The sequence below is a fragment of the Helianthus annuus genome, chromosome 15 (genome assembly GCF_002127325.2).
Source record: "Helianthus annuus cultivar XRQ/B chromosome 15, HanXRQr2.0-SUNRISE, whole genome shotgun sequence".
Lineage (NCBI taxonomy): Eukaryota > Viridiplantae > Streptophyta > Magnoliopsida > Asterales > Asteraceae > Helianthus > Helianthus annuus.
In genome coordinates, this window is record NC_035447.2 from 135773223 (window position 1) to 135784539 (window position 11317).

General features: G+C 36.4%; 1 protein-coding gene across 1 annotated transcript; it reads right to left on the reverse strand.

Annotated features, from left to right (window-relative positions):
- Window positions 1–3376: 3376 nt before the first annotated feature.
- Window positions 3377–5254, reverse strand: LOC110912610 (F-box protein SKIP2). Its single transcript, XM_022157381.2, has one exon. It carries the CDS (start codon window positions 5185–5187, stop codon window positions 3583–3585), a length of 1605 nt encoding a protein of 534 aa, XP_022013073.1. The 5' UTR covers window positions 5188–5254; the 3' UTR covers window positions 3377–3582.
- Window positions 5255–11317: the final 6063 nt, after the last annotated feature.

Sequence of the window (11317 nt, forward strand, 5' to 3'; positions counted from 1 at the left end):
CTCAAGAATTGATGCACAATTATCATAGAAGCTATGGTCCTCCCCGGTGTGCTTTTAAAGTTGATATTCAAAAAGCTTATGACACGGTTCATTGGAGTTTTCTCAAGGATGTGCTCGTTGGGTTTGGTTTCCATTCTAAGATTGTGGACTGGATTATGACATGTGTTTCTACCCCTGCATACTCTCTCTGTGTTAATGGGGAAGTGCATGGTTACTTCAAGGGTAGACGTGGTTTGCGGCAAGGAGATCCGTTATCTCCTTATCTTTTCACTCTTGTCATGGAAATTCTAACTTGCATTCTGCAGCATGCTTCTCGGTTGGATTCTTCCTTCAAGTTCCATAACAAATGTGAAAAGCAGCGTGTTATTAACCTCTGTTTTGCAGATGACTTATTTCTGTTTGCTCGTGGCGATGTTCACTCGACTTCTTTTATCATGGATTCGCTTACGCTATTTACAAACATGTCTGGAGTGGTACCTAGTATTCAGAATAGCACCGCTTTTTTCTGTAATGTCTCCAATCTTGTCAAATAGGCTATCTTGAATGTATTGCCGTTCGAGGAGGGTCTTTTGCCGGTTAGATATTTAGGGGTTCCCCTAATATCGACTAGACTCCTGGCTAAAGATTGTAATGTCTTGGTTGAGAGGATGGAGAAACGCATCGTTAACTGGAAAAACAAACTTCTTTCATTCGCTGGTAGATTACAACTTATTATCTCTGTTTTATCGGCTTTGCATGTGTATTGGTCCTCCGTTTTTATATTACCAGCAAGTATTATCAAAGAGTTGGAGGCTAAAATGCGGAATTTCTTATGGTCTCAAGAAGCTTCGTTTCATAGAGGGAAAGCTAAAGTTTCTTGGAGTGCTATTTGTGTCCCAAAGTATGAAGGTGGTCTTGGTATTCGTAGAGTGGGAGATGTCAACAAGGCTCTTATGGCGTCTCATGCCTGGAGCATTCTGAACAAGAGAGACTCGTTATGGGTGGCATGGATTTATTCTTATCGTTTAAAGCATCACAATTTTTGGATGTGTAGAGAAGTGGCGAATTGTAGCTGGTCCTGGAGAAAGCTTCTTCAAATCAGGCCTTTCTTAAGAAATCACATTTGGTCAAACTTGGGGAATCGGAAAAACACCTCAGCCTGGTACGACTATTGGAGTCATATTGGGCCTCTCGCTAATCACATTTCGCCTCGAGTGATTACAAATGCAGGATTCACGCTAAATGCAAAGGTTGCGGATGTTCACTTACACGATTCTTGGGCTTGGCCGCTGGAGTGGAGGGATCGGTTCCCTGTTTTGAATCAGCTGGATATCATTCACCTTCAACCGAATAGTATTGACAGGTTACGTTGGAAGGATGGTGATGTTATGAATGAGTTCTCGTCCTCTATAGCTTGGCATTCGGTTCGTTCTAGGGAACAAGAAATAGACTGGGTGAATATTGTGTGGTTTTCTCAATGCATTCCCAGACATGCTTTCCTAATGTGGCTGATCATGCGTCGTAAACTGTTGACACAAGACATTATTCTTCAGTGGGATTTATCCAGGAGGAAAAATATGAACATGATGTGCTGCCTTCTTTGTTACGAAAACGTTGATTCACATGAGCATCTTTTCTTTGAATGTAGTTTCTCGTCTAAAGTATGGCTCATGGTTCGTGAGAAGGCTGGTATGGCTAATGTGGATCAGAAGTGGAGTTCGATCATTAGCTGGCTCAAGGCTAGAGGGAGATCGAAGACTGCGGCTCACTTTGTTAGCAAACTCTTGGTTGGAGCAACGGCTTATGTGATTTGGCAAGAGCGTAATGCGAGGTTATTCAGGAATCAAACTAGACCACCGGACACGATACGAGACACGATCCTAAAAACTATCCGATACAAGCTAATGGGTGTTAAGTTTAGGCAATGTACTAATGTTGCTAGATTGCGTGGAGATTGGGGGATTACTGAAGATACCGTGAGCGACGATAGGGGCTAGTTGACAAGACTTAGTTGCTATTGTCATTGCTAGTTGTTAGACTAGTTGTCTTTTTTGATGTGTCGTTTTCGGTTTTACTTTCGTGGGGCATGTCTCATGTAAGAACTAGTGTGGATTTCGCCTCACTACTTGTTTTCTTAGGTTGTGAATATATAAAATCACCGGGGTAACCCTTTACCCAAAAAAAAAAAAAACTTTATGCCGAACGGTACACAAACTGTTCGTTGAGCGTTCGGTTTTGTCCCTTTCCTATGAAACTCATAACCCTTCTCGTTCCAAGATCCAGATCAGGTAACTTCGTTAAGTATAGGGTTTTCATGGGAATCTAAGGGACTTTAATCAAAATCAACTTATTTCTTCATTCTTCCATATGAATAATAGTACTTAGTAGTGACCAGTGGGGGACTTGGTTACGGCGTTCCTCCGAATGGGTTGGTCAGACTACGTTTTCTTAACCAGACCCACGTTGGGTTGGTCAGAGTTGGTTATACAACGTTCTCCCGGAAACCGTACTACCTCCACACGAGAAGCCTCGCTGAAGTAACAGCAAGATGAAAACTGGGGTGCGGCTCAGGATCGAACCCTCCTCGGTGGGTTTGTCATCATCATTGCCCAATATAACATGAGTAAGAATTGAACTTGTGTCTTCATCAGAAAACTCAAGTCACCTACCACTAGACCACAAGTAGGTTATTTCCCATCATACCAAAGTCATAAACACAAGGCCGTCTTTGAAAATAAAAAAAAATAAAAAATAAAATATTAATACAGTGATACAAGTTCACACTTCACATGCATCAAAATCTAATATTAATATATTATTATTTAGTATTAGAATATAGATTATATATTATTTAAACTGTTAGAAATTGCAATTTGTTCAATCCCATGCTTGAGTATTTGATATTTCAATACATTGTTTGGGATAGTTTTAAGTTTAATGATTGGACTTTTTGTGATGAGATCTCTACGTGTCAATTTAAACCACCTAAGATCATAAACAAAGATTCTCAATTCACATAATAGGCAAACCTAACATTATCTGTCCTCACTTAAAAAAGCTCTTTATGTTCATGCTTTGAGTCACTGTTCCAACAACACCTCACCAATTGAATTTTACCCAACCCTTCAAAAAACAATGCTCCACACATTATACAGTATCTAACATATCATTAAGGTAGGACACCTAGAAAGGGATGGGTATTATAACAAATTATTATAGTAGGATACCAAGGGGGCAATATGGGAATATCACAACAGAAAGATTAAATTTACCTAAAAGACCCAACCACAAACTACCTACTCTTAATCCACCATTAACATTCAAAGCTGTCGCACACTCACAAGAGACTACCATCACTGACCAACAACACTCTACACTCATGAATGATCCTCTAGGAGGATTAAATAAGAAATTGCATTCATAAAATTGATATACATCAAGAAAACAATGACACAAAGATTACGAAGTAATTTACGAGGTATACAAAGTAAACGAAAAAGAAAACAATTGATTGTTTGTAAGTAATTTACGTGGTGCATAAATTACAGTATGATTAAATAGAAAGAACAATTGGTGATTGTGGTTCACATTGTAAGATACAGTTCATAAGTTACCATTGGAGCTGCTGTTACCAACTGACCATCTCCTGAAAGTGCTAGTCACAAAACCCCTACCTCCCAAAACCCCAAACCGTGTCCTGAAAATGGATCCTCGGCCACTAGCGCTAGTAGCCAGAGACTCCTGGTTCATTGTAGCCGAAAATTCCACTGGCTCCTCTTGTGCATCCACATTTTCAACTTCAGCTGCACAGACATCCAAATTAACAACCAAAGATCCCCTCTTAGATCTTAGCCAGTCCCCAACTTCTCCCGTCACATTCCTACATTTCTTCACCTTAATCTTAACCAAATTCGGGCAACCAAAAGCAAATGCCTCGATCCCTTCATCCGAAACAGGACACCTTTTAATACACAACTTCTTCAACGCAACACATTTCGACGCGATACAAGAAATCTCACTATCCGCTATTGTCTCACTTCCACACAGGGCCAATCTTTCCAGTTTCTTACAATTCATCGCGATAGCTTCTAAGCTAACCGAGCTAGGGTTAATTCCAATCAAAACCAGCTCTTGCAGGTTTACACTATGCTTCGCAATTGCGATTAAACCCTCATTTCCGATCCTATTCGTCTTCCACCCATCAATATGAACCTTTCTCAACAACTTACAACGCTCAGCCACTTCCATAACACCGGTATTAGTACAATCCGGAGTCTTAATCATATGCAAAATCTCCAAATTTGCACACTTAGATAACGCCGAAAGACCTATATCACTCACCTGAACTCTCTCCAAATGAACTTCAACTAATGAACTATCTGAACTATCATAATCGCTTATCGTCTCCAATATCCTATCCCAATCGCCTAAACACCGAATCAACTTCAACGTTTTCAGCTTCTTCGCACCGCAAATCAACGGTCCAAACAACTGACCGTTATAAAGCTCCTTAAGAACTATAGATCTGAGTGAGCCATCACTTGCACCGGGACCGATCGGCTCCGGTGCTCCACCATCATCTATACCACGTAAACGCTTAACCGATAGTTCCTCAAGTGAAGAACAATTATCTAAAAACGCGTTTAATCCTTTGGCGCCAAAATTACAAGATCCACATGAGAATTTCTTCAAATTTTTACAGGTATTACCTAACGCTGCCATACCTAACTCGGTGATTTCTCGGCAGCCGCGTAGTTTAACGCGCGTGAGGTTCCGGCACCGGAGAGAGATCTGAATCAATCCGGCGTCGTTTAAGCTAACGGATCTACGGTCGCAACGTAAAGAGAGTTTTGTTACAGAATCGTACCGTGAAAACAGTGACGGAATGATCGGAAGGAGTTCCGATTGTGCGTTGAGTGTGAGACGGTGGCGGCTTTGACCTTCGACCAGTAGCCACCGTTTGGATACAAGCGAGCAGCGTTTCCGGTCGCCGGAAGTTACGAACTGGAAAATTAGGGCTAAACAATCGTCAGGAATTTCAGAAGAATAATCGATTATTGAATCGGATAACTCATCAGATTCCTCTTGCGAGTGTTTACGAGAATGAATTTCTGACGTGGCGGCGGAGGAAGACGGTGGAGGAGTGACCGGACGGTAGTTGGATACACCGGCAGGCGGCGGCGCGTGGGAGGAGGGGGATTGGCCCATAATACAGGTGGAAAATTGGAAATAGTCTTTTTTTTAATTGTTGTTTTTTTTTTCTGTTTTGATGATTTTGGTTAATAGGTTATATATGGGTTTATGAAAGGGAATGGGTGAGTGGGTGGAAAATGGGTTTGACTGGTCTGCCGGCCCAACGTAAGGGTTGATGTTTGGGACTTTGACTTTCTCATGTTGACTAAAAAGAAACCAAGAGGAACAATTTCAAAAATTAGACTTTTAATTTCATTGTTGACCGTCATTCTCATTTCAAAATTTTTATTTTTTTAGTGCCAAATTATTTCAAAATTTTATTTTTTCATTAACTGTTATTCCTATTGAAGGTCTGGATTAACGTATGTTAGTGATGGAGTACCTACCAATCCTTAAATACCATCTGATAATCCTCATGTTCCCGAATGATGAAACTTGCCCAGTCTGTCGTAAAGCATGTCTGGATAAATATGGGGAGGATGCGTTACACTGTAGAGAGTTTCCGGGGTTTAAGTATCGCTATGACTTTGTTCGAGACGCGTTAATGGATATTCTCAGACGAGCAGGGATCTCGGCAAAGAAAGAGGCACCAGTTAATTTTCTAATAGACCCGACGGAAGAGAGGTCCACCCTACGCCCGACTGACGTGCTAGTTTTTGGTTGGAGGGCGGAAAACATGCTTGTGTCGATCTCACAGGTGTATCCCCCCTAGCCGGGTTCCGGGAAAATGGGTTTGTGGCGGGGCAAGTGGTACTGAAAGCAGAGTTAAATAAGGTGAAAAAGCACGCGAAAGCTTGTGGGATAATCAGCATGCCTTTGTCCCCTGGCGTTTGACACGTTCGGCTCCTTGGCGCCGGAGGCGGTTCGGTTCTTGGCTAGAGTTCAGCGTGTGGTTCACAACAACTTTTTGACCCCTCAGGGCGAGGCTTTGTTTTTAGCAAATTGGGGTTTTCTATTCAGAAGGGGATGACGGCGTAGTTTGTTGCTCGTCTACCTGTTATCATTATGTAATTTGCCCTGTGATTGGAATGAAAGAATTGAGATATAAAAAAAAAATATAGTACCAAATTATTTCAAAATTTTATTTTTCATATCTATCCTATCTAATAAATGAAGAACTTGGGTTGCCATGTGGCACCCTTGACAATCCATGTTTTTGGTGGGAAACAATTCTACATTATTCACATTTATTTTTTACGTAATTTTAGGAATCAATAATTTAATTTTATTACTTTTTAATTATGTAAACCAAATAATACGTATAAAATTTGAAAATCATGTTTCACTTTTGACTTTTTCTATTCTTTAAAGGGTGTTGCTAAATGTACCCCCTTTTCTACTGAATGCACCCCCTCCTTCAACTTTTACATTAATATAATTCAAACCCTTTTATTTTTCTTTCATTTTTTATCTTTAATTATTATTATTCCTAGTCTTTGTTTTTAAAAAGTTATTTTATTTAAAAAGAAACTTTTTTTATTATTTGAAAAATAATCGTTTTCTTAAGTTTTAAACTAAAACGAGTCATTTTAATTTTGAAATGGATTTTTTTGTTCACAACGACTTGAAGTGGGTATGCGAATTCGGTTTGTATAAATAATGATACACAAAAAATTAAATGAAGCTTTAAAGCCAGCCAACTTAACTAACGTTTTATTTTCTTTTTAAGTCTTATTACTTTTAATAAATAAAAGTTGTTAATTATATCAAAAAACATTTTAATATAAGAATAATACTAATAAAAATAGAAATAGAAAGATGAGAGAACTAAAATACGAAATAAATAAAAAATATAAAAGCAACTGTTTTTTTTTTCAAAAAAAAGTTCTGAAACTTTTTTATTGTATAAAAAATATCTTTTTTTATTAATTTTAATGACGTTGTATATAAATATAATAAAATACTAGTAAGAGAAAGTGTCTTCAAATTATAGAAACACAATAGTTCTCAAAAACAATATTTGAATTGTTTAAAGGGGTGAAACTTAACAACTTTTAAATTATATTTTTAGAAAGAGAGGTATGACTAGTAAAAAAGGGGGTGCATTTAGCCAACCCCTTCTTCAAAACCAACTTTTCCTTTGAGTCAACTTTCCTTTTGAAATCTTTTTAATAAGAAAGTTAGGGTGAAGAATCGCTTCTTAATCGCAAATCTAATAGTAAAATTGAATCGTGCACTCGATTTCTTCCGATTAAAACGTTCCTATTTTTCATTGTTTTTGGTTCCAGATAGATTTTGGATTTCAAATGGCTATTAGCTTAAATTTAGGTTAGGTTTTTTTTAATCATCTTTCAGATCTTTTTTTCCATTTGGTGTTACAACCATGGAGTATAATCTCGAAACCTTATATTTATTATTATTTGGACTGAGAGTTACATATTGAAAGAGATCTAGAGATGCATGTTTACTGATTTGGGTCATGTTTGTGGGTTTAATTTTATTTTTCTTTGGTTTGTATTGTTATAATTCAATAGATAACTCACCTCTTAAAGGAGAATTATTTAGATTAATTTTGTGAAAACACTTTTTAATTGTTAAAGTTTAACATGCCTATTTTTCTAAAACCTATTAATTTGTCTTTTAGTACTAAATGATTTGAGGATTTAAATTATTAATAATATTTGTTGTTGTTTGTAAAGCTTCTAAATGATGATGCTAAAGGTCATACGGATTCATGCATATAAATGATGCTAGATACTTGATAAATAAAGATTCATGCTATTCAATAATTTTTTTTGAAGGCAAATTTATTTTAGAGTTAATTACTCTTTTCTAGATAGTAAAAACCTCAGAAAGTTGATCTTTTGAACCCGCCCATGGATAAAGAAAAACCGTTTCCACATCAAAAACAACAAAAACAAGAGCAAACATCCCTGTGGTTTGTCAAAAATCACTATTTCAGTCCATTAGTTTAAAAATTGCGATTTCAGTCCCTTTGTTTCACTTTCGTAACCATTTCAGTCCACCTCGTAACTATTTCAGTCCCTGTACTAACAGAATAAATGGATTGAAATGGTTACGAAAATGAAACCATAGGGACTGAAATGGTTACGAAAGTGAAATCACAGGGGCTGAAATAGCAAGTTTTAAACTAATGGACTGAAATAGTGGTTTTTGACAAACCACGAGGACGAAAACAGTAATTAGCTCTTTATTTTATTCCATGACGCCTATAGAATTTGAACCCAAGACCTCCCTCTCTTACGGTGTTTAAAAACTTTGCTTTTACCAATGAACCACCACCCTATTGGTATTATTCAATAATTTAAGGAGATAAATGATTCACGCCTATAAATGATGCTAAAAGGTCATACATGCAATGCAGATTCATTCCAATCCATATTGAAAGGGATCTTGAGATATATATGTTTTGATGATTTGGGTCTTCTTATACCTAACTGCCATAATCACATTTTGATTGTAGGATAATATAAGATTAGTAGTTTTCTAAATGAGTCATGTTTGTTTGGTGCGAGTTTTTCAATCCTATTGGTTTATTAATAGAAGTTTATATTTATGCCAATTTTGAGCTTGTATCAAATCTCATTTTTTTTAACGGCAAATTTCTTTTTATTCCCGTCGTCTGTGGGACTTGAATCCAAAACCTTCCTTTCCCAAGGTGTTTAAAGACTTTGTCTTTGACAATGGACCACCATCCCATTGGTTGTATCAAATCTCATAATTTTGTTTTACATTCCCTAAGTTTAATATGTCATTTATTGTTCAATCCGTGTAATACACGGGTTACTAACCTAGTATAAGTTATAACACGATAGTTTTCTAGTTTAGGACTTTGTAATGATTTAGTATTTTGCATAAGTCACGATTAGACCTTTATAGTGCTTTAGTATTTTGTATAAGTCACGATACAAAATGTAGCTCCTTTGTAAAAATAAGAAGTTTCAAGTATTTTTAAGTTACATGATAAGATACAGGGATCAAAATATCGTCAAACGAATCTCATATACTGAATTTGGATCAACATCGTCCCTTGTCCTGTGATAAAATGAGTACAATATATTTAGCCTCTATCCATTATGGGACTAAGATGCTAAATATGTTGAAGTTGATCTATACTGTGTACGGTAACATGTTGCATTTAATTAACCTAATGTATTACATATTCATTCGATTAAAAAAAAGGTTATTTTTTGATTCTCCAAACTAGGCAGGATAACCTCTTAACTCATACTCATTATCTATATGTCAGCTATAGATATTGTGTTCACTATATTAGAGACCTCTATGTATACCCGAGTGTAATATTGTACCAATTTCTAGTTTTTATAAAATTAGATTCAGTTTTTAACTTATTATACTAAAGAACACATCAATGTCCTTTCAAAAAAAAAAAAAAAAAAAAAATTAACACATCAATGAGAAAGGTTGTATTAATAGCTACTACTTAAACAAAATCACCTATTTATTAAAATCAAATCATCTAGCCTTCTATCAATAAGGACATCTACAATCGAATGGGCTCACGAATGGATATTGTAGGAAATATCGACTCAGTTGGTATAATTTGCTTTCAACTAAAATCTAACTTGCACCATTTAAGTTTTAGGTTGAACTGTTTTTCATAAAGGTTGGAGTGTGCTTATGTATATAACTTACTTTGAAGGGGCTTATAATGAAATAAAAATGAATGATTGTTTGACTCGTTTTTTCGTAAAACCATTGGGCTTTGGGCTTGCAATGGTTTAACGACTAAAATGTTAGTATTATTTTCTTTAAAAGTGTATGTTAGCAATTGTCTCACCTTTTCCATATATATTAATTAAATTACCCAATGCTATAAAATAACAGGAATTGGCGTGTAATAATACCAACTAGAAGTCGTTGACAATTACCAGTTCCACCTTTGAATATTCCTCATGTCAGTTTCATCTTTCACCTATTTTTTCTCCACCGGTCCTCAGTTAAAAAAATTTAACGGAGTTAAGTTTTTTTCCAAATTACAAACTAACGTATTATGGCTTTTGATCAAAACGAGGATACGAGTCTATTGATGTAAAACTTACCTCGAAACGGTGCTCCAAACGACTTGATTTTGTTAATTTGAAGTTTAAACACCCGAATTGAAACACCGTTTTCATCGTTTGGAGCACAATTTCAAGGTAAGTCTTACATCATTCGACTCGTATCCTCGTTCTGATAAAAAATCTAAAACGTCAGCTTGTAACTGAGGACCGGTGGAAGAAAAATAAATGAAAAGTGGGACTGGCATGAAGAATATTCAAATATGAGACTGGCAATGGCCAATGACGTCTAATTAGGATTATTATAATCCAATTCACCTAAATATATTTGTAGTAAAAGTGTTCCAAGCGTGCAGGTAAACAAATAGAAATATAATACTACTTTTTTACCATAGAAACACGTAAAGAAATTAAGAGATATACACGCAAACACAAACCGGGGTTCTCACGGTGTTTTGTTTTCGATAAATAGAATACACGCACCCATATATATACAATACATACATGTAGCATTCTTCTTTTTACATGTTTGTCAGTATTTTATGGTTTAGTTTACATAAACAGTGTTAGTGGATGTCATCTTGTTTGTAGTAAACAAAATTAATGCTGTTGCTGTCTGCGTATTTCAATATAATAAAATGAAAACCCAAGCAAATTTCTACCCATTCCATAATAGGACATCTTACTTCAAAAAAAAAAAAAAAAAAAAAAAAAAAAAAAAAAAAAAAAAAACCAAAATTCGAACGTCTAACAAACCTCGGCCACCCGGATACACCCATAGGCAAAAGGTCTTCTACACCAACAATCACAAACAACGCTGGCGACGCGGCCCATCACCAATTCCAGGGGAATCTAACTGCCCGAAGGCCTATTGCGGTAAACAGAGGCGTCTCTGAGAATTCACGTACCATGTTCGAGCTCGGGCTCAATAAACCTTATGCCAAGTGAGCTAACTTCTAAACCTTAAAAAAATGATTTGTAAATGGGCCTATATTTGAATTGTTATGTGTTTACTATTTAGAAAAAAAAAATTAACATATATGTATCAGATTTTTTTTTACAAATCACATGCCATTCGAAATCATGGGCGTTGTGCAGAGGTCTTCCCCGCACACCATCAATGCCGCCACTGGTGATAAAAACCATGGCTCACGCATGACCTT